The sequence below is a fragment of the Onychostoma macrolepis genome, chromosome 12, assembly GCF_012432095.1.
Source record: "Onychostoma macrolepis isolate SWU-2019 chromosome 12, ASM1243209v1, whole genome shotgun sequence".
Classification (NCBI taxonomy): domain Eukaryota; kingdom Metazoa; phylum Chordata; class Actinopteri; order Cypriniformes; family Cyprinidae; genus Onychostoma; species Onychostoma macrolepis.
The window spans coordinates 82013-105754 of record NC_081166.1 but is presented as its reverse complement, the minus strand read 5'-3'; the positions used below and the strand labels follow the sequence as shown (position 1 = coordinate 105754).

At 40.9% G+C, this 23742-nt stretch overlaps 3 protein-coding genes across 6 annotated transcripts; 1 reads left to right on the top strand and 2 right to left on the bottom strand.

The window, feature by feature from the left end:
• Positions 1-773: 773 nt before the first annotated feature.
• On the bottom strand, positions 774-13757 carry LOC131551384 (cadherin-related family member 1). Its single transcript, XM_058794314.1, is given in 18 exon segments — positions 774-1819; positions 1822-2077; positions 2409-2663; positions 2904-3132; positions 4081-4148; positions 4301-4465; positions 4559-4711; positions 5162-5362; positions 5463-5563; positions 5678-5756; positions 5994-6137; positions 6325-6441; positions 8028-8114; positions 8197-8286; positions 9238-9288; positions 9411-9556; positions 10027-10124; positions 13711-13757. Coding segments are annotated over 18 exon segments (2607 nt in total). The 3' UTR covers positions 774-1499.
• Positions 12039-16547, bottom strand: ghitm (growth hormone inducible transmembrane protein). 2 transcript variants are annotated; one of them, XM_058794318.1, is made up of 9 exons: positions 16391-16547; positions 16005-16130; positions 15822-15924; positions 15191-15302; positions 14613-14754; positions 14308-14416; positions 14002-14190; positions 13754-13925; positions 12089-13563 (listed from the first exon to the last, which is right to left on the bottom strand). In XM_058794318.1, exons 2-9 carry the CDS (start codon positions 16116-16118, stop codon positions 13476-13478), a joined length of 1029 nt encoding a protein of 342 aa, XP_058650301.1. In that variant the 5' UTR covers positions 16119-16130; positions 16391-16547; the 3' UTR covers positions 12089-13475. The 2 variants fall into 2 exon arrangements, with proteins under 2 accessions (XP_058650302.1, XP_058650301.1); XM_058794319.1 differs by lacking the exons at positions 15822-15924; positions 16005-16130; positions 16391-16547 and adding an exon at positions 15454-15766 and having other exon boundaries at positions 12039-13563; positions 15191-15355.
• chst3b (carbohydrate (chondroitin 6) sulfotransferase 3b) lies at positions 15309-22530 on the top strand. 3 transcript variants are annotated; one of them, XM_058794316.1, is made up of 3 exons: positions 15309-15531; positions 20170-20322; positions 20785-22530. In XM_058794316.1, exons 2-3 carry the CDS (start codon positions 20243-20245, stop codon positions 21989-21991), a joined length of 1287 nt encoding a protein of 428 aa, XP_058650299.1. In that variant the 5' UTR covers positions 15309-15531; positions 20170-20242; the 3' UTR covers positions 21992-22530. The 3 variants fall into 3 exon arrangements, with proteins under 3 accessions (XP_058650299.1, XP_058650298.1, XP_058650300.1); XM_058794315.1 differs by lacking the exon at positions 15309-15531 and adding an exon at positions 16981-17388; XM_058794317.1 differs by lacking the exon at positions 15309-15531 and adding an exon at positions 17405-18240.
• Positions 22531-23742: the final 1212 nt, after the last annotated feature.

The window sequence follows — 23742 nt, the reverse complement described above, 5'->3', positions numbered from 1 at the left end:
TGCACGCGGCTGTATGACAGACAAGTGACGTGAGAGACACGAGACGCCGGTGATGAAGGGCTGTGTGGAAATTGTGCAGATGATGAGCAGATCAGAGGATAAAACACAGAAAGGAAACAGCACTGCCCAGCTATAATAGACCACATATTAATACACATGTCAGAGACCAGAGATTCTGTGATTCTTTGTGAATAGAAGCAAACACTGACTTTCAGTGGGAGGGTTTTCTTGTATATGCATTGTTTTAAATGTTATGAAATGTCAAACATTGAAGGTTAGTGGGAGTCATCGTTTTCTTTATTGTACAGCGGACCTAAAAATGAGATGTGAAATACTGATGGAAAAACACTTCCCAAGATATACTGTCCTACAGTTTTAGGAATCTGGGTTAGATTCCAAATAAATGTACAATTTATATTATTATTTAACAATGTAAAAAAATTTACTGATTTTACTAGTATTGCTGCACTGCAAATATTCTTGCTTTTCTGTTATAAATCGCTGCTTTTACCTCAAGTTGCTTTAAAAAAAAAATGTTTGGTAAATGAGTTCATGTAAATGTAACAATAAAAATTGAATAGCAGGACAATGACATCAGTCTCTTTTAATTTCTTTAGATAACACTTTAAAAATGTGTTTATTTCTAAATTCAGTTATAGCACAGACTTGATATGAAGATTCATGATAAACACATTTGACACTCAGATATGCCTATACAGCAAACAGCACATGGATGTTCATCTGCTCTCCTTCTCAGAAAATGTACAGGAAAATTAAAAGACTTTCAAAATATCAGTGAAAAACTCTTTATAAAACAATAATAACAATAATAAAAAAAGGTTTGACAGCAATAACTACAAATGAGAGTCCGATGTCCATACAGTCTGCAGACTTTCACCAAAGATCCTCAAGGCAAAAGCTTAAGGAATACAGTCAGACAGCAGGGCATGAAGTGCATGCAATAGTCACATAAATAATCTATAGAAATCAGAAAGGGTTTTTACAAGTTCTTCTAAATTTTGATATGTATTAATGATTAGATTCAGTCTAAATTGAAGGAAACCTAAAGATGGCAGTATGGTGCTAATTATGAGATTACAGTGGAGTTTGCTTCACTTTTGCAGATCTAGAACTGATGCATAAAACTGGTCTAAGAAGCACAGCAAGCTTGAGGTGTACATTACTGAAATAAACAGCATCCAAGTAGCTGTTTTCTGTTTACAAACACACACAGTATGTGCATAGACCAGCATTGGCAAGTTACTTAGCATTTTTAAGGTATTGTTTCTTGTAAGAATACCAGCCAGATCTTAAATGACTGTACGGCATGTTGAAAAACAGAAACAATTTAGGTAAACCAGATGGCCACTTTAAAAACACTTTCACAAAAAAACAAAAAAGAAGCAGCATTCTTCTCAGCGAACTGTTTGTAACATCAAATGTCCAACAGTCCATAAAAACACACGTGTCGAGATCCGCTGCTCACACCGGTCAGCGTGTCAGTAATAGTAGCCTTGATTTGCCTCATTGATTTTCTGTTCTATTCTCATTTTAAGCTCAGACACTAGAGCGGAGCTGATGCCACTGCCGTCTTTGTTTTGGCCAGATTTCTGGATGCCGTCTGTGCTTTTGCTGGTCCTCCAGCTGGAGCTGCGGCTGGTGTTTCTGGAGGCCAGCGAGCCGGACACCGTGGGCACTGATCGCAGCCGCTCGCTCGGCCTGGAGTGAACCGGAGGCGGAGGCGGGAGCACCGGAGCGCTGGGGGTCGGCAGCTTGGCTCTGGGGCTGCTGTGGCTGTCGCTCGTGTCATCATCAGCAAGAACTTTCCAAAGCTCTGGTCGCTCCGTCCAAACCGCGGCCTGAAAGTCCAGCGGTGCAACTCTTTGGGCCTCCTGCGTATGATGCGGCGTGCCGGCGTGATCCTGTTGGACTTTGTGTTGCGAAAGTAGATGATGGTGGAGATCATAACTGTCACCAAAACCATCACGGTAATGATGCTGACGGCCAGACCAAGAGCTTTCATTGGATTGTCTCGGCTCTGCATTAGAAAATCAGCCATGGGCCCTTGGAGCCGATTCTGAAAAACAAACACAAAAAAATTGTAAATAATTAGCACATAATGAGCATTAATTTTTCTTCACATAAACCACAGTGATATACTATTAAATCATGACTACATGGATGAAAAAGAACTGTGGATGAACTATGAAATACTATGCTACTTTGTTCTATATAAGCTCCATGTTTTTATACCAAGGAATTCACATAATAATTCAAAGTACTTGTGTTTTTTGGACATTTACCATGGTAGTAACATGGTATTCTCCCCAAACAAACAAAAAATGCTCATTAAAAGCTGCTTTGATCCCACAGCGCACACAGTGACCCCTGACATATAAACGCCTCACCGCCTCCATGATGTTGATTTTCACGACCGCCGTTGTGCTGAAGGATGGAGAGCCTCGATCGCGAGCCTGGACCACCACAGACCACCGGCAATCTTTCTGTTTGGTGATGTTCTGCACGATCTTCATAGACTTGATGTACGGTTTGAGCTTAATCTCTCCTGTGGAGGTGTTAATGTCGAAGATGTTGTCTGGATCGGCTTTCATGATGGAATATTCAATCAGGTTATTGGGTTCCTCTGCGTCCTCATCCACAGCCTGAAAACAAACCGCAATCAGGTTCCAATAATATCATAATATTCACAATCGCAGCATCAGTGAGAATATTGTTGAGTCAGATTTGCTCACAGATGCAGGACTTTAAGCTGGTTGTGGGATCACTGGAGTTCATGCCATCAGGCTCAATGCGAGATTTGGCTTTTGATTATTGGTCTAATCTACTGGGACGTAAGACAGATGGCTGTCCACAAAATAACAGTTTTGTTGGAGAACACAAACCTCTATTTTCACTGGGGCCCCAATGATCATGGTCTTCTCCAGGAAGTTCTGGTTGAACTCTGGTGGGTGGTCATTTTGATCCAGCACCGTGACAAAGACCTCTGTGAGGCTATATTTGCCCTCAGTGTCTTCAGCTTTCACATAGAAATTATATTTTGACTTGACTTCAGCGTCTAAAGAGGCCCAGGGCTGCGTGTAAATGATGCCGGACGTGGGGTGAATGAGAAACCTGAAACAGACAAACATCACAAAGATTGTATTCAGAACAATGATGTAGTTGACATCACAGATGTTGTTGAACTTATGCTTCCAGTTTGAGAAGTTTCCAAACGTTGAGATGAACAAACTCTGCACTGGATCTTAATGATGGCTTACAGTCACTCTGTTCAATGGCCATTTTAAGATCAAAATAAACACGTGGCTGTGTGCCTGATTTTAAGAGCTTGTCATCAAGTCTGGATTTTAATCGGATGCTTTATTCTTGTCAGTGTGACTCTCTGCATGTGAAAATTAACAGTCAGCCTGAAAGCTGCTATTTTTCACACCATTATAATTTGCCTCCTGCATTGGGGAAGAATCAAGGCATAAATTTACAGGTTTTGCATTACCCGTATGTGTTCTACCTCCAGCTGTCAAATCGCTCGCTAATTGGGCCCTGACTCACTCGCGGGTGTGGAGATGCTATTTTTACTTCTCCAATCCCATTACAAGATTAGCCAGCTCCCTCGCTGGAGTCTGTCTGTAAGCTGTTTTGTGCGTGTCCTTTAGTCCTTTACCGGCCTTATAAAAACAAGCGAAGCATCCAGATACGGACGAGCGTGAGGACATCTGTGCCACTTTTGCTGAAGTTGACCTCTCACTCTAAACTCAAGCAGATGACTGACAGAAATAATGTGAAAATGTCACAGACCATCCAGTTAAAATCACAGACATTGAGATTGGTCCCGTTCTGTTAGGTCCCGTAGCTGAATTACCCATTAAGATATATTTTACTTGCAAAAATATCAAGTTGTTATTTGCAGAGTGATGTCCATTATTAATTAGAGCTTAATCCAAACAGATGAATGAACAAAATTTTATTTCCGTTATTGGACCTCTGAATGTGATGCTGCATAAGAGCCGTGGAAGAATCACTGATTCAAAGCCATTAATGTTCAATACTGAGGTCTGTACTCACAGATCAGCACCAGAGCCGTAGATGGAATATTTAACTTCTCCCCAAAGCCCTGAATCAGGGTCAGTCGCCTGGAAAAACACCAGATACACATCAGTGCTCAAACACAGTCACAGAACACATCCAATCGGACCAGACCGTCCAACATTAGACCCGGAGCTGCAAGATTACTGGTTTCAGAAAGCTCATTCTTTACTGTTAAGCATAATTTCAAGCTGCTCACGGTCACTGAGACGACGTTGGAGCCTCCTGGGGAATTCTCAGGGATCCTGGCGATGTAAAACTCAGAGGAGAACTTTGGAATGTTGTCGTTTGTGTCCAAAAGATTGATCACGATATCCGCAGTGGCACTGAAGCGCTCGGGAGTGTCGATCTCCACTGCTAACAGCTGAAAAACATCATACACGCTTCTCAGGATAAAACATTCAGCTTAAAGATAACCTACTGTCAGTATGATCAAAATAAAAGATCAGGATCAGACCTTGAATGTTAAGAATTGGTATTTTTCGTAGTCGATGGCAGTTGAGTTTTCCACAATGATGGTGACTTGAGCTTCATTGAGAACCGTCTGAGGAACCACACGGAGAACGCGAGAGGGTCCCACCAACAGCAGCCTGAACTTAGCATTTGCTCCCTGCACGAGAACCAGAGATTCAGAGAATATGGAACTTTCATGGAGAAAAAACACTTAAAGCATTCACAGAAAAAGCTCCTTAAAAATTTAACAAAGTGCTATTTCTAATAAAAGTGTTTATTTATTGCATAGAAAACAGGCAAAAACAACAAATAATTTCTATGGCAGATGTCAACAACCTTATTTTGTGCCATAGTGTGTGTGAATCTCGCAGTTTGCGCATCGCCATCTTTGTGGTTTGTGTGTGAAATGTGAAGGACTGAAAGGAATACAGCACTGCTGCCTAGCTCTTCTGTTGACCTGCAGTTTAATTCTCTCACTTTTAGTATTTATAGCTTAATGTCATTCATTTGATCTAAATGAAATAAACCCCTCTCGCTCTGATTGCTAACCCCGGGTGTACACATCCGATGAAAGCAGCAGTTTAATGCATGACTGTTGACTGCGCACCTGGTCTGAGTCGTTGACCGTGATCTTCAGGCCGCGGAGAATCTCTCCTTCTGCCGGATGCTCGTACATGGTCAGCTCAAAGTGGTTCTGCTGGCCGTTCTCGCCATAGAAAGTGGGCGGGTGGTTGTTGAGGTCCACCACACGAACAGTGACCGTGGTCACGCTGTAGTCAGAAAACCTGTCGGGTCCAACCTCTGCAGCCTTGATTTACAATAAAATAAGTCTTATTAGGCCATGTGTGATGCTAATTAGAAATACTTACTCAAGCTGTAATGATGTTCATATCGCAAATATAGACAACCTTGACTTTTAACTCATATAACTCGTTCCTCAGCTGTACAGGGAACGATGTCAAGCTGATACAGCCGCTCGTGCTGTTGATGCTGAAGAAGCCGTCGCTGCCTTTGAGAACAGAAGAGACAGGAGTATTACTAGTGGAAGTATTTGATAAACTATGACTGTTTATCTCTAGAGTTCAGAAATTAGAATGAGCACTGAAGTGATAATGCAGCGGACCACTTAGAATGGAGTAATGGATGGCGCTGGGGTTGTTCTGGTCGCCGTCTTTGGCAAAAACAGTGAATATCTCTGAACCCTGCACACAAAACACGCAAAAAGACAGAGCATACAGTCAAATACATTGAAGTCTAGCACTCATTTATCACTAACCAGTTACAATGAGTAGAATAAGTTGTTTTATTTGGTTTAATGTGACTCTTCTAAATGAAAATCTCTTGAAATTTAATTGAACATAAGCACAATGAAGGTTTTACTTGAGCTGGAATGTTTAGTTCTATTTTTTTCAGGATTTTAGATATAGTGTCACACTTACTGGTACAGAGACTTCATACACAAATCCAAAATACGGAGTGCCAACAAACACTGGAGGAGAATCCTGGGTATCGAGGACATTGATGGTTATGATGGCTGTGGAGGTCATGACCTGGTATTTACCATGATATTTACCACCACCATCCTGAAACAGACACACAGCACTGATGATCTGGTACTTACTGACTGATTCATGAGGAAATCTTATCATCTTTGGACTTCATGTGGACTTTACTGTTACAAGATAAATGCCTTTATGAAAGATCAACGCGAACAAGCTCGTCTATCTCAGAGAACAGAGGGATTTCACACGGTTGAGTCTGTTTGTTCACCTTTGCAACCACAGTGACAAAATGAGTCCTAGAGAGCTCGTAGTCCAGCGATTCTCCGGGTCTGATGCGCAGAACTCCACTGTGACCGTCGATGGTGAACTTAGTGCTGGGCGTCGACTGCAAACGAAATGACAACTGATGAAGATGTGTTTCCTGAAATATATAACGCATCTCTCAAACACAAAGCCAAAATGACAGGAAGCAATCTGTTCCAAAAGATGACATAAAACTCTCTGATGGCGAATGGCACTCACTGAACCACCGTTACAAGCTGCTGAGATCTGAAACAATATGATCATGACTGCTTGCTGGATGAAGTATGCAGTATGCATGGGTTCTCAGTGCAATTTTGACGGCTTTCTGCACTTTTTAGATCTAATAATAATGATATTGTGATGATTATTTGTTGCTAGTGCATGAACTCATGGTGTAAAACTCAGTTATGTGAAAAAACGTGAATAGTGTTTGTAGTAAGTTGATACTTTTTAAAATGTAATGATGCCAGCCCTTTCCCAGTACTGGGTCAATCTGGTACCGTCTGATCGGTGGCTGCTTTCAAGCGTTTCCCTATTTGTGTGATTGCTCTGTGAAGAGCGTTCAAAGCTTCTCCACAGCTGCTTTAGTCAGACCTGCTGATCTGGCAACCGTACAAGCCCCATATTCACCAGTTACTTTCCTTTCTGAGTACTAATACACAGACAACTGACTAATACTTGTTTCTTTCAGACATCAAAACTTTAAGATTAAATATATGTGGAAGGGCGTTTCTTAGATGGCATCACTGGTCATCATTTCTTTCACGAGTCCATCTTTAAATGGTCGTGTGTTTTGGAAAATTGATTTTTGTAGAAGTGTATTTTCAATCAACGTGAGCTCTGAAAACGGCATGTATAGTAATTATGTCAGAAATGATGAGAAATGATAGAGATTGACTTGTCAAGTTTTTCCTCGGAGGAAGCTGCACTGGAGGCCGGACGCTCCGCTGACCTCAGACGCCTCATGCGTCGAGCGCTAACGAATGCGGCATGTGGCCGAGCGCAGAGGTAAGCCAGACTAAGCCCTCAACCTGCCTAAATGTAATTGAAATTTAATCCAGTAGCAGCACATTTTCTGATGGTGCTTTGGTGTCACGATCTGTTCGACGGCCGCAGCAACTGTCCTCTACAAACTGAGCCGCACAGATTTAACGCTGCCATTACAGACTCAGATATCCTCACTGATTATTATCTTGTTCCCTTGAGAAGAGACTAAATGATTAAAAGTGTGACTCCACAGTCATAAATAAATTATTGTTCCATTGAGTATTATGGTTTATTAGCTGTGGCTGTTCACAATTCTCAAACAACAAATACTTAGTCTTATTAATATTAATGCGTCAGACTTCATATGACTCATCCAATCAGAATTTAGAGTTGTAACAATCTGTATTAAAATATATAATGATGGTTTTACTGCTTCCAGAGTCATCATAATGATGGGCCGAAGACTTGGATCTGGCAAACGAAGAACCTTTCAGATTGTAATTATGACTGAGTAACTTCAGGATCTCTAAGCTTTCAGATGGTTTCAGTAACGAAGGCTTGGTCATTATTTAAAAAAAATACAGCTTCTTTGTTTGCATCTTCCCTCATATGTGTTTAAGTGTAACATTTGTTACATAGTGCACTTTACTGGGAAAAAAAGTGGAAGTGGTTTTGTCTGACCTGCAGGTAGTAGGTGACACTTCCTCCGGACCCGAGGTCTCTGTCGATGGCCTGGACTCTATAGATGCTGCTGCCCGAAGCTGCGTCCTTCAACACACACCGCAACTACTTCAACAACAATTCATGATGACACTGATCTGTTCATTTCCAAACCGCTTCTCATTCTCACCTCGGGGACGTCCACTATGAGCGGCAGATTCAGAAACTCAGGCTTTTCATCATTAGCATCTGTGATAAACACTCGAACATTTTCTACAACCTGGAGAAGTGAGATATAAAATAAATCTGACTTTACCAATAGTACATACTGTACACGATAAATGGACATTAAAACACATTCAACACGATGCACATAATAAACACTATGGGACTAAATAATAATTAAGGAACAATATAATATTTATGAAATCAGCTGTCAAAGGCTAGCATTACTATTTCTTAAAGGTGAAGTGTGTAATTTTGGCCCCAGTATATTAATCAAAATCCTAAAATAGGTAACAATATATTTCTGGTAACACTTTATTTTAGGGTCTCTTAAAACTAGTTAACTAGTTAAGTTATTAGCATGCATATTACTAGAATATTAGCCATTTATTAGTAGTAATTAAGCACATATTAATGCCTTGTTCTACATGACCTTCTTCTACATCCCTAATCCTACCCAATACCTAAACTTAACAACTACCTTACTAACTATTAATAAGCAGCAAATTAGGAATTTATTGAGGGAAAAGTCGTAGTTAATAGCCAATAAGTGTTCCCTATTCTAAAGTGTTACCATATTTCTCCTACAATAATTATACTAAAAAACACACAAAAAAAACCTTAAAAAATTAAGAGCCATTGAATTGGGGTTCTATATTTTTTCAGTTTTATTTTAATAAACATGACATAACATTAAGATAATTTACGGTTATAAAATGCTGGATGTATGAGCTTTATCTAAACTGAGGGTGTTTGTTGTCTGTGAAACCGCTGCTTCGTCGTCAGAGAAACTGTGCTGCTCTTAAATCGCTCTCGTGGTTCTTTGATGGCAAACGTCACAGTGATGTGACGTCGCTGTTGTCATTTCAGTCAGAAGCGAATCCATCTGTGCGTTTCTCTCTTCAGGAATGACTGATTTACACACCACAAACTAGCTGAACTTACAAACAATGACACACTTAGAAATAATCCTGTGATCAAAGCTTAACGGAATCATGTTTTTCACCTTATTTCTCCCATCTGTGATGGTCACAAATGCAACGATCTCATCCTGAACCTTAACAAGCAAAACGAGTGAATTATTAACACAGATACGTTTGACTTTATGGTTTATTTTCCAGAATTATGTCCTTATATTGTGTTGGGATTGAACCCTTGTAATGTCATCTATGCTCTCACCTCTCTGTCCAGTGTTTGGATGAGAGTCACGTTCCCTGATTTGGGCTCGACGCTGAAGTACTCTTTGGAGCTCTTATCAAAGGTCATGCCGTAGGTCACCGGCTCTCCTTCGGCGTCAGAGCCGTTCAGTGTGTAAACATGAGTCCCTGTGGAAGAACGAGTCCAAATTACACATGATCTCACGTGAACTATGTGTGTTTATTATCTTAAAGACATGAATTACTACGATAAAGTATCTTAGAAGCAAATATTATCATATTTGTTAAATGTAGTACAAGCAGGGTCATATCCACCATAAACAGATATACACCTCCTAGCAATTCATCTAACATTAAAATGTGCGTGTCACTATTGAGAAAATCCTAGAACCCTAAAGCCACGCAAACAATTCCCTGTCACTCATCTTACATCACAATTAGCTGAATATTTGATTTGATAAAAATCTAATTAATTTTTGCACACAACAAATATGTATTCAGCAGGATCAGAGTGAGTAGGCTTATTATATCTGTGTTCTTGTATACAGTAAGCACATACAGTGTGTGATGTTCTTTTATCATATTGTCTGTTATTCCTCCCTATCTGACAGCATGTTATCATAGAAGTGAATGCAAACCAATGGATGTGTCTTCTGCGATGCTGAATAACGCCATGTTTCCGTTGCTGCTTCCAGCCCCATTATCATAGAAATACGGTGCAAAGTCAGATTGCCCTGAAAAAGACAAATACTTAAAACCTCAGCATCAGATGACATAGAAATGCACATCAAACATTTCAAGTACTAAACCTCATGATGTTCACACACAAAATCACAGACAATGTGGTAAATAAAGTGTGGGCTTTTTGATGTGATTTTGAGTGAAATCATTGACATAAAAATCATCTGGACCAATTCAACTGAAATTCAGTCTCAGTAAAGAATGTCACTGAATTTTAAATAACTGCTCCAAAAATAAAACAATAGTTCTACTGCAAAATCTAATGATTTAAGTTAAAAGTGTATTTTAAAGCACAAAGTAGCTCATTTCCAAAGCAAGCTCCGCTCTCCTGCAAACACTCGCTCAGTCCTTCCATTATACTTAAAGGATTATTGAGACAATTACAGTTTGAAGCTGATTACACACAGACTACAGACTCGTCTCTAACCAGTAAAACAGCCAGTAACTCACCCATAGACATGCACAGTGAAATGAGAAGAATTAAAGTCTGTTTTTTCCTCATACTCTTCATCCTGTAGAAAAAGTGTACAGACACTGAAGGATCATATGGAGAGCACTGCAGCTGCTGCTTGTCTGAAGACGTCTTTAAAGGCGTCTGAGCGCAGCTTCAGTAATCCTGTGACTCAACCCTCTGCAGCTCATGACTCAAACAGACCCAGAACAACACCGCCGACCCACAGGAGTGAAGGGATGCAGGTGGAAACGCAATGAAAAAGTCAATTTGACAGAAAGTATCAGGTTAGTGTGTTCATTTAGGAGTTCTGAACACAGTGCCATGTCTTTATTTTCAAACTTAACATGCAAGATTATCATTCAGCAGCAGACTGCTGTAACCTGGACATAGAACCGAGGGTTCTGTAACTTCAGAACTAAATGAAATGGAATGACAGAACCTTCAATACATCCATCGTTTTCCTATAAAATCTAAATTTACATCAGCTCCTGATAAAGCACATCTGTCACTGACCTATTTTAAGGGGTGAATGTGACGTACATCTGATTTTTGCTTCACAAATTTCACACATTATGGAGCGAAGACACAACAGAAATTGAGTTCCTTCTTTTTTGAGTAAGTGAGTAACTGAACATTAAAGATATGACCTGCACACTCTTAAAAAGAAAGCTTCCAAAAGGGGGTTTTCACAGCGATGCCATAGAAGAACCAGTTTTGGTTCCCCAAAGAACCTTTCAGTGAACATTTCTTAAAAGAACCATTTTTTCGTAGTGTGAAGAACCTTTTTCCACTGTAAAGAACCTTTTATGGAATGAAAATGTTCCATGAACGGTAACGGTTCTTTGTGGAACCATTGATGCCAATAAAGAACCTTTATTTTAAGAGTGGTTCTCCTCTGTCCTGAACACACAGACAAGCAGAAACTTGAGTTTCGGTGCAGAAACAATTAAAGTTTAGAAGAATAGTCTGGATTTCTGCATAAAACTTGGTATGAATGACAGCGAGTCGTTGAGTACAAGTGCTGGAATGATGGAGCTTCTTTTCGATGCCGTAAAATGTTTTATTCAGTTTAAAAAATATAAGGCTGTGATAAAAATGTATTTAATAAACAGATCAGATTTACTCTACTCAACCAAACAACTCACAGAAGCAGTTCAGGATGAATCAGACAGTAAACAGTTAGCTGAGGAATTGTGTTTATAGGCCGTTGCTGAAAACATGGCAAACTGTCTCTTCCATCCATTTCGGTGAGAGACGGCCGTGTTCCTACTTCTACTTCAGAATGACTAATGAACACAGATAATATTTTTTAAAATGTTTAAATCATTAAGCCACTTTAGGCATGCATTACTATATTATTGTCAGTAAAGAATGCTGATAAGATTTGGCGTGAAATCACTGTACTCATGATTTCAAGCAGATTATTGCTTTATTAAATGGCAGAAACAGTAATTTAATAACAGACATACATCTCAATATAAACATTATTATTAGGAATAAATAAATTATTGTTCCATTGAGTATTATGGTTTATTAGCTGTGGCTGTTCACAATTCTCAAACAACAAATACTTAGTCTTATTAATATTAATGCATCAGACTTCATATGACTCATCCAATCAGAATTTAGAGTTGTAACAATCTGTATTAAAATATATAATGATGGTTTTACTGCTTCCAGAGTCATCATAATGATGGGCCGAAGACTTGGATCTGGCAAACGAAGAACCTTTCAGATTGTAATTATGACTGAGTAACTTCAGGATCTCTAAGCTTTCAGATGGTTTCAGTAACGAAGGCTTGGTCATTATTTTTAAAAATACAGCTACTTTGTTTGCATCTTCCCTCATATGTGTTTAAGTGTAACATTTGTTACATAGTGCACTTTACTGGGAAAAAATCTATTCTGTTCAGTCTGTGATTGAGTCCAGCAGTGAAAGCAGTGTTTCTCCTCCGAGTGTGTGATGCTCCCTCTGCTGGTTCACAGCTGTCAGAGCGACTACGTGATCACAAACACACACTTCTCATTAATGCGGTTTAAGTGCTTCAGAGGGTCAAAGACACCAATACAGAATACTTCTTGAGTCTTTAAAGTAAGTGGCACCTGCAGCAGCGCTGATGTTCCCATCAGCTGCCAGTGGCCTCGTCTCTGGATTAATCAGCATCAGAATACAGATGGAGACACGAGGATTAATCACTAATCTCACTGTCATCTGCCACTGGTCAGAGCACAAATAAAACATGAATGTGTGCCGATGGCCAGATGCTCTCAGAACACAGACTTCATGGAAATGAATGGAAAAAAAAAATAAAAATAAAAATCGAAATCATGTAAAATCATCAGACTGAATTCAACTAAACGCTCAAAGAAAACAACGAAACGGCAAGACAACAGAGTTTTTGAAAGCACATCTGAATTTAAGTCTGTCTTGAGGAGGATTCATCACCGTCTGCTCTAAAGTTTAGTGTCTTCAGCTTTAACGGTACCAAAGATGTTAAAATACCATTAAAATGGTGCTTAATGTCTGTTCTAAAGCAATAAACGGTAAACATGTAGTTTGAGATACAACTAAAGTTTATTGAACCATGAACCCCAAACTGCAAGAACAGAGCAATCACAGTGACAAGTGTTTTCTGTGCAATAACTGCGTTAACAAGTCTGTTGTGATCCGAAAAATGTTTGTTTTAATTACACCAGCTGTGGAAGTAAGACGATCTGCATTCACCCTCATTAACTACGCCAATTACCTTGTACTGACTGACATGTTTAAGATGCAATTCAGCTGAAAGCAATCCAATGGTTTTTTCTGCTTTTAAACAAATAAATGCAAAATAAATAATCAGCTAAATCTTTCTCCTCCAATCAGTGTCATGTCTTCTTGTCTCCTTGTGGCTACTTCCTTCTGTTTCCGCCGCCGTTGGCTAGAATCATGACCAGCCGCATGAAGATGTTGAGCGTGTCCATGTAGATGCCCATACATCTGGAAGAGCAGGAGCACAGCGATGTTAACAGGCGGCAGCATGTGGAGTCATACTGTGCGCCGTTGATACGATAGAAAGACTAAATTAAACGAAACATATTACAAATGCACGAGGCCGACTCTTAGCTAGAATAAAGTCATGTGAAAAAACACAAACGTTTGCATCCACTTGCCCACAGAAAACACTTACGCATTAATGGGGTCATATTTCTGAACGCCGTAAAGAGGGTGCGTCTCGGCACGCTTCATGACTTTCTGTGTGTCATACAGCAGAAACATGCTAAACAGGACCAGACCTCCATAAACCGCCACCGAGTACAGGCCGGCCCCGAATGCTGAGGTGGGGGGCAGAAACATGGAGCCTGCGGAGAGGAGAGAACCGGTCAAACTCCTGTGAAGTCACTGATTTAAACTGATTAAACTGAGAGATGCTCTCACCCAGAGACGAGGCGAACACCACGCCGAAGCCCACGGCCAGCGGGCCGCCCAAGCTCAGGAACTTCTCGCTCGGCGCACACATGGCCACCGTCGACAGACCGCCCACGATTCCTGCGGTGTACCAAGCCGCTCGCACCATCAGCGGGCCGCCCAGCAGAGTCAACGGAGCGATAACAGCTCCCATCACACCTGCACACAGAGAACACGACGCATGAACAGCAGAAGCACTATCTGCAGACTGCACTGCCCTCTGGAGGTCAGCTAAAGCAGCACATCATGCTCAGTCTGTGCTGGGAAGCACTTTACCTGCGTGTAGAGCCCAGGCCAGGTGTTTCGGCATCGGACTGTGTTCGTACGAGATCGACCTCACCAGCATCCCGGCACCGATCATAGCAGCGAACGTGGCGCCAATAGCCTGCGGATCGTTAATAAGGTTGTCACAGCATTGAATATGTGAATATTAAACTACAAGCTGGATCATTACTATGCCATAGTATGCTATAATACAGTATATAATTAGTAGCTGCCTTACAGTACGTTTTGCTGATTTGTTGTTATAAAGAATGTACATGAAGGGCGATGAATAAAAAGCAGCATGATCAGTTGCGTACCAGCCAGGAGCCCCTCATCATGAGTCCCATGAGCGCCGGCGTTCTGCTGACCGCGAGGGCCGAGAGCGCCGTCAGACCCACGCTGCCCGCGAAATACATGTATGTGGAGTGAATCCTGTCCTTCACGTACTGCGGCCAGATCCTGTGAACACAGCTTCAGTCTGAATCAAGCACAAAGTGTTCCTGAAACGGCTTCACACGAGGAGCTCTAACAGAATATCTGCAGTGTTCTGCTCACTTGAGCTGATCGTACCATGAAGCTGTTCTTTCTCAGCACCACATTATAAAACTCAAATGTTAAAATGAGAAGTAAAACGTGCCAGCCTTTATCTACTCTAGTTTAACTCAACAGAAACGTCTGCAGAGATGGAAATGAACTGCTTTGTAGTCGAGCAGATTACACCAGATCTCACCAAGATTACAAAACCAGTCGTGTGCTGTCTGCAAATCAGACGAGAGCCGTTCGTTTTAACAATCGGATCACAGGTGAACCGAATTTCTGTTGTGCTGCTGGCATAATCAGATCAGTTCTAGCCTTCAATTCATTTAAAGTGTTTGAATGTGAAGGTGATTCTTACACTGCTTTCTCGATGGCTCCCATCTCATTGGACATCCCCAAGCCGTAATAACACAGCGCTCCGAGTCCGACGGCGGCGCCTCCTGCGAGGACCATCCGGCCCATGCTGTCGACTGCAGAGAAGAGAAGCGCAGACATCAGCCGGCTCTCAGGGAGCCACCCTCGGCTGTTTTTAAAAGGGGCCATAAACATAAATATCCTTTATTTCTTTTGAGTTTGAAGCTTTAGAGACTCAAACATGCATTCGTTACATAATGTTCAGACCTGGCACTAATATCCATCTCAGGTGATCCGATCACAAGCACCAGACACAGCGGAAGCATTTAGGACAAGATTCAGAAGGTAAGACTAAGATTTTCCCTCACGATCCAAAGACGCACAGAACAGGTGCGAGTCGAGCGCGTGTTTGATTGAGCTGACAGTCATTTCTCATCATGATTTAATTTTGCTGGTAAATGCTGTAGAGTATTTTAGCACAGCATTCCTAACCAGCATGCAGAACTTGTCTATCTCAAGCGAGCCTAACGACTCTGGATCAGACACAGGAGCAGCGCCAAAAACATAATCAATTTACAAAAATACATAAATGTGGAGAAACCGTCTTTATAAAAGGACGTGTTAACAGAATTCACTTTTGATTGCGGTGTCTGTAGCAGGCTGAAACGCTGCGTCCTGGACTTGATCTTTGGTCGTCTTGCTCCGGCGGAACCCCAGTCGAGTCTTGGTGGAATAACCCTGACGGAAAACAACACAACACACATCAGAACAGACTGCTAGAGCTAATCAGGCTAACAGCAGCACGAGAGGTCAGCAACCTGCTGTGGTCTGATCTGGGGTGAACCGGACTTCATCAGGGCTGGACTCCGCAGGACTGACCGCAGCCCCAGCACAGGGACTGACCGCAGGCATGACAGGCGTGTGACCAGCATCACTGACCGATACTGAGGACATGAAAAACAGACAGAAATAACAGCTAATAATCATTCCTTAGGAACAGTAACGTAAAACAAAGATACGTTCACATTCGCGTGAAGCAGAGTGAAGGCAGCTGCTAAACAAGACAAGAGGAAGACTTTATGCAACTACAAACTCAAGTTCAGTGCTATCTGTGCTTGCCTAAATATGAGTCCAGCGAATAATCCTGTAGAACGACATTTACACGTTACGTTTTGTAAACATTATATTTAGAAGTAAAACTCACCGGTTGGTTTAATTTCTTCTTCTTCTGTGGAGTTATCTAATTTCACCTTTCAGATGCGTCTTCACCAATGACGCAACAAACTGTAAACACGTTCCTGAACGTTCCTGGTGTGACGTCACAGGCCGGCGACAGACACGCAATGCACTATGGGTCTTGAAGTTTGGACGACTTCATCTTGGACAAGCGTTCTACATTTGTTAACTTTTTTTAGAGTTGGCTTTTTAATAATTTATGTTCCGTTTGTTTATTCTATTTTTTTTAAATTATTATTAAATTACATAATTTACAAAGTAATGTGTAAAATTTATATTCCATTCAAATGTTTTAATGAAACATATTAATACTTAAACTTCATATATAATATAATAATGAAACCTTTTTGAGCAAGTAGCCATACTTTCTCTCACAATGTAAATGCTATTACATTATTCCAATAAACATCATTCCCATTATGCCTAAAAACAATGAGGGAATTAGTCTATTATTATTATTATTATTAACATTTCTACGAGAAAATACATATTTTACCGAGCTGTCATACACCTTTGCACAGTGTTGGTGCTCCTGTAATAAGATATGTTGTTGTTATTTTGTAATTATGATGCTTGTCAGAATGCGCTGGCGTGGGCGCGGGGGCGCGCACGTCGCGGTGACGCACGCGGTGTTTTGTGCTGGAGTCAGGCTCGCGGAGCGGATGACAGGCGCATCTGTCTCTCAGCCCGTTTGCTTTTAGAAGTAAACGTATTTCGATCCACTTATTCGATACATTTGTAAGGTTTTTTTTGCATTCCCGATCAATTTTAGATGTTTGTGTAGATAATTGCTTGATTTAATAGTTTTAATGTGTTACAGAGCTTGACGTGAATTATTATTAAATGATGGATTCGATTTTTTTAAAACTATTGAATGCTGAATTTTGCACACCGTGATCTGGATTTTACTGTGTTTTTTTTTTTCATCAAGTGAACGAGGAAACTAATGAACGCGGAAATATAATGGTACAGTATCATCATGCTTTATCTTATTAAAATGATCATGAATGACTTTCGATGTGTTTCTGATTGGCTGATATAACTGTTGAATGACATTGTAAGTGAGTGAAAGTATCGCTCATCTGTGATCGCACTGATGCTGTAACAAACACATCTGCAGATTTATTACTGCATCAGTCCGCGGTATATTAATATGATCATATCGCTGTGTGATTTGGCGAAGGCTGCTTTCCTGGAGATTTGCTGAAATGATTCGTGTGTTTCTCGCAGGTCTTTAGCTGATTCTGATCAGATGAAGTGCTGCTGTGTACTGTGTCAGTCTCATGGTGTGTGTGTGAGGAATGTGACACGAGTGTGAGATCAAGCACAGCTTTTACATGATCATCATTTACTTTTGACCAGCGGTCTAAATATGACTGAATAACGCAAACACATGCTGAAGATCTCCTGTTTTGTTAAGCTTTGTATTTTGCTAATTACAGGCATGTAGATGATAATCACCAATAAACAAGAATTAAAACACAGAAAATAGGAAGCACTTTAGGTTCGGTTTTATGGTGCAGCTTCCAGTTAGTTCAGGTTTTGTTCAGATGACTAGAGATGAAAGAGCAAACGAGACAGCGTGGGAAAATGAGCATCGACTCGGCTAAATACATGAAATGAATTGATCAGAGTTTTGGTGGTGATGTAAAGGTTTTCTGAGTCTAATTTGGCTCAGGTTAACAGTGCAAGACAGAACTTGCCTCCTAACCACCGTCTGCTGCGGACAGCCTCCTACAGTACTGTGTAATTATCCCACGCAAGCCGGGTCACAAATATCCCTGCTTTCGACGGGACGACTGCATAGTGTTCCTGAAGGTGAGAGTCTTTGAAAGTTTGCTCATCTATTACCCCGGCTCATAAATCCCAATGACATACTAATTATACATCATATATACATACAATTATACATCATTTAAATACTAGTTTACTCATACTGTTGACATACTGTACTGTGAATGTGTGATGCTGTACTTTTGTGTTGTTCCAATGTCAGTTTTTTTAAAATATATTTCACAAATATGTTTAAAAGCCTTTAAACTGGTTCTTCACGAGAGAATGTGACTATCCGTGACACTGAATGCAGCGGGTTTGATCTCTGCTCAGAAATGTTCGTAAAGCTATCATTGAAACTGGAATATTACAGAATCGCATTTATATCTTCAAATAACAGACTACATAGGATTTACTCTGTCTGAACCTATAAGTGTTGAGTCAATGCGTCTGGGATGATCCTGTGATCTCTGCTGCCAAACATGTTTTTTCAACAGTATAATTGCAAAATTACGCCATCTATGCACAGACACATAAAATGTAAAGACTTGTTAGACAATCTGGATAATTCATATGTCAACACAATTGTGTGCATAAAAGAAAAAGATGTAACTCAAACTGTAGAGGTGTAATCAGTCAATTTCGCATTTAGCTGTATTGTGGCTTTAAGGCAATATTTCCGTCACAGTTGCTGTTTAGTGTAATGAATGTTTTTTGTTCTGTGTCTGTTTGCAGTTTCAGCCGTTTCTGTGAGAAATCTTCAGATTTAAACAGCAAATGTTGCTTATCAAAGTATTTGTTTTAACTGTAAAGGTATCTTTCAAATCATGATGAGGGGATGAAATCAGTTTAATCACCTCACCCATTTCTGAAAACTGTTTAATTGAGTTGAAACGGCACAGATTTCTGTAAGTCTTTCTTACCGAAGGTACGATAAAGTCTCATTGGTTAGCACTAGTTAACATCAACCAACTGTGAGCATTATCATTTTTTCAGGATTTATTAACCTTTGTTAATGTTAGTTAATAAAAACACTGTTGTTCTTTGTTTGTTTGTTTGTTAGTTCACAGTGCATTATGCAATATTAATAAATACTACAGAGGAAGAATTTATCATAGGTTTATATTAACAAATGAAACCTTGTTGTAAAGTGTTACCCAGATTTCTGTTGTTTGTATCAACGAGTAATTGTTTGCATGTGAAATACACTGTCTTTAAATTTTAGTGGTGTTTTTAGCTTTTAATTTAAACCCTACCCAGCATCCTCTGCTGTGGTGTCAGTATTGCACATGATTCACAGTCAGTGATAATTAGTGGTGTTTACTAAAACAAGAATCATTATTATTATTATTATTACTACTTCTTTGTCTTCTGCTTCCAGAGCAAACTTCAGTAAGCCTTTACGCAGCATGTTGTGCTATGAATATATCTCAGACTATGCAGAGTACATAACTGTGTAGAAACAGTATAGAAATGCAGCTGAATTGACTCCATATGAACGGCCTGCCAATCGCTCATAGAACTACATTCACAAACACGTAAAAAAACCCACTTATCTTGCATTTGATTCGTCTCTTTCTGCCTCATTAAGAGATTTATTCAGATTTTTGATGAAAACCAAACCTGTCGTTATATGTCAGATTGTGAAGCATAACTCATACATATATTACAATTCACAATGCTATTAGTAATATAAAACACATTTAAATGAATGCTAATAACTATGCTCCTATATATATCATACAGTCATATGACACCTAAGAATAATCATCTACAGTAACTACTGACAGAAAAACATGGACTATCCATGACTGCAACAAGACAGGTTGAATTAATGATTACGCACATGCTATAAAAAGGGAAATACTTTTAAAGCAGATGTATTTGTGGGTATGAAGTGGAGAATAAATCTAGATTAGTGTGGTTTTACAGTATTTGTCATGACTCATGTGTTACGTGTGTGTTTTATTTCAGAGTCCAACCAGAGGAAAAAGATGAAGGAATGATCTGAGAGTGAATCATCCGCTGAACACTATCACACACAAGAATGCGCATTAAATATACCATTTCTATCATCTTTATTGTGGCTCTGGTCATCATAGAAAAGGAAAACAACATTATTTCAAAGTAGGTTGTTTTCTCACTCTCCTCTTCTGTTTGTTCCTCTGTAAGTGTGACACCTTTGTGTTTAGTTTGGTGATGCAGTGGAGGATTACAGTAATCTAAATAACAGTCAGAAAACAATCAAATCAAATCTTGTTGGTTGGGTTGGTGACTATGTGTTATTAATTTTGCTGTGTACAAATTTCTGTTCTTTGAGAAGAGATTAGACATTAAAGGGATAGTTCCACAATTTTTTCTTCTCATTTATTGATGTTGTACCAAACCCATATGACTTTCTTTCGGAAAAATACATTTTGAAGGCAAATTGACTCTAGTTGTATGGACAAAAAAATGTTTGTGTGTTTTACAGAAGGAAGAAAGTCACACATTTGGAAAGACATGAGGGAGAATAAACGATGACAGAATGATAATTTTTGGGTGAAATGTCCCTTTAGCACTAATAGCTTTATCTTCTGTTTTTTTCAGGGTGTCTGATAAACTGACCCCCAGACTGACCCCGCTGACCCCGTTGCTGATGCTCAGTGCTTCTCTCCTGTCCGCTGCGCAGCACAATGTCTCGTCCCAGCAACACCTGAGTGCTCTGGAGAACTCGACTCGGAGCGTCCAGCGCACCGCGGCGTCCGCAGCCGGAGGACGGAAGCACATCCTTCTGCTGGCCACGACTCGCACCGGCTCCTCGTTCGTGGGAGAGTTCTTTAACCAGCAGGGCTCCAGCATGTTTTATTTGTTCGAACCGCTGTGGCACGTGGAGCGCATGCTGACCGTCGAGAGCGGTGGGACGAATGCTACAGTCGCAGGCCCGGCGTATCGAGACGTTCTGCGCCAGCTGCTCCTCTGCGACTTCTCTCTCCTGGAGAGCTTCATTGAGCCGCCGCCACAGGATCACGTGACCACCGCGCTCTTCCGCCGAGAGTCCAGCCGCTCGCTGTGCGAGGATCCCGTCTGCACGCCGCTGGTCAGGAAGGTGTTCGAGCGCTACCACTGCCGCGAGCGCCGCTGCGGGCCGCTCAACCTGACGCTGGCCGCTCAGTCCTGCGCTCTCAAGCAGCACCGCGCCATCAAGTCTGTCCGTGTGCGGCAGCTGGAGACGCTCCGGCCACTGGCCGAGGATCCCCGGCTCGACATGACCTTCATCCAGCTGGTCAGAGACCCTCGCGCCGTCCTGGCCTCACGCATGGTGGCCTTCTCCAGCAAGTACGACGTCTGGAAGCGGTGGGCAGTGGACGGAGACCTTCCGGTGGATGAGGATGAAGTGAGGAAGCTCAAGGGAAACTGCGACAACATCCGCATGTCTGCCGAGATCGGCCTGAAGCAGCCACCGTGGCTCCGCGGACGCTACATGCTAGTGCGCTACGAGGACATCGCACGATTCCCCATGCGCAAAGCTGCAGAGATGTATGACTTTATAGGCATTCCCTTCACCGCAAAGGTGGAGGAGTGGATCCTAAAAAATACCCGAGCGTCTAAGGAGGTCAGTGGAGTTTATTCCACCCAGAAGAACTCCTCGGAGCAGGTGGAGAAATGGAGGTTTAGCATTCCCTTCAAACTGGTGCAGCTGGTGCAGAAAGTGTGTGGACCCACCATGACTCTGTTTGGATACAAGTTTGCAGAGAATAGAGACATGCTGACTGATAAATCAGTAAGTTTGATTGAGAAGAGAACATTTTTATGATTCTACACCTATACGTCATGAGGAGGAATGATGAGATTCATGAAGTAATTTGTGACATGATCGAAACAAGCTGCAAAATGAACTCCTTGCATCGCTTCTAAAGCAGTATTGAAAAACAGAATATTATTTCCTTTTTTGATAAATGGCCTGTGAGCTCATTTGATGAGTAGCTGAAGACAGGGATTGCATTGGGATCTAGCAGGTGTTTGAAGTCTTCCTGACTGTATATACTGTACCGTATGTGCGTTTGTTTGAGGAGAAATGAGCTGCTGTGTGTCCAGATATTCTTACTGCAGCCGGATTGCAGAACTCTGGGAACTATATCAAAGGAGAACTCATACAGAAAAAATAAAATTTCATAGATTTAATATATTGTCTTATTTGACAAGGGCTCTTTGTTAGAAACAAAAGTGACAATGAATCATTTCATAATTATGTTCATATTACATTAGTTCAGTTTGTTACGAAAAAACCATAGTGTCTTGTAATACAGGCTTTAAAATGTCTTTAAAAGGAATTAATAAAGTTTTACTTAACCTCGCCTGAAATTCATTATGTGTTTTCTGTGTTCTAAAGATTTGATCAATCAATAATAAACAGGTTCTTTAGTTGAGTGATAGATTACTTTGAGTGATAGCTAAGGTCTAAACATAATAAATACATGTAAGCCGAAGAAGATGTGATTGACAGCCGTTCTGTAGGAGCAGATTTCACGTGGGCCTGTGAAAAGAGCAAGAAATGAACAAAGATCTCTTTCAGAGCTGTTGCTAAAGAATCCATGAGTCCAAATGTGAAGGACGTGTTTTCTGAGTCTCATCTAAATCTGCAAGCAGTAATTAGTGTCTACAGTCCAAGAATACACATAAACCTCAATGATGGCCCAGAAACACTTAGTAGTACAGCATTTCTCTAACCAAATGTTGTTTTTTATTTATGTGTGCTTTCCGTGTCTCATTCTCGTGGGTTACGTCCACACCATGTGCTAGCACTTAGCATTGTCCTGCCTTCGAAGGAGGAAGAACCTGCTTGCTGTAGCAGCTGCTAATCAGCTGTTGCGTTTATTACTGTGCCGTCTGCTATTTAGAGCGCCAGTGAAACTCCAACATGCTCATTTGCGCTGAACCCCTCCTGTATGTGGTGCAGAGTGGTTTACTCAAACTGACCTCGCCCTCCCACCCACACGCAGCTCGAGATCCATTCGCTCACCTCACGTCCAGCGCTTGAGCTCAGCTTAGGTCCAACATACTCATCTCAAACCATTGCTTTTGATATGAGCTACAGCCTGTGATGAGCGCATCTTGCAAAGAAATTTATAGTACAAGGACATTTTATGCTTCATGAGGTCTGAAGGAGCTGCGTGGTTTGTGTGGGCTGTGTGACGAGGGTGGAGCATGTGTATATGGTCAAAGCAAATATAGAAGAACCCAACCGCTTTCCACAGTCTCAGAGGCCCCTTTTTTCCTTGCAAGTAAAATCAGGCCATTAAGCTCCACCCTACAAACAGACCACCACATCAGATAATGAGAGAGCTGTAATATAAACCCCTTTGAGAAGAATGCGTCAGGGCACTAAAACCACTAAATTAACTGGGTTTGTTCAGGTCAAAAATATTATTTAACATCACTGAAGAAACTTATTTATTTTAGGTTATACCAACAAAACAAATTTTTATTGCTTAAATCAGGTAGAAATAGCTAACAATTGCCGGTTACCATTTTCTGCAGTGTGTGTATTGTGTCTTTCAGGCAATA

Coding starts and splice junctions, on each gene's coding strand:
- ghitm (XM_058794318.1), bottom strand. CDS start 16,118: ATGCTGGTCACACGCCTGTCATGCCTGCGGTCAGTCCCTGTGCTGGGG. Junction 15,303..15,821: donor TACAGACACCGCAATCAAAA/GTGAATTCTGTT, acceptor TCTTCTCTGCAG/TCGACAGCATGGGCCGGATG. Junction 14,191..14,307: donor GGCCTGGGCTCTACACGCAG/GTAAAGTGCTTC, acceptor CTCTGTGTGCAG/GTGTGATGGGAGCTGTTATC.
- chst3b (XM_058794316.1), top strand. CDS start 20,243: ATGCGCATTAAATATACCATTTCTATCATCTTTATTGTGGCTCTGGTC. Junction 20,323..20,784: donor GAAAACAACATTATTTCAAA/GTAGGTTGTTTT, acceptor TGTTTTTTTCAG/GGTGTCTGATAAACTGACCC.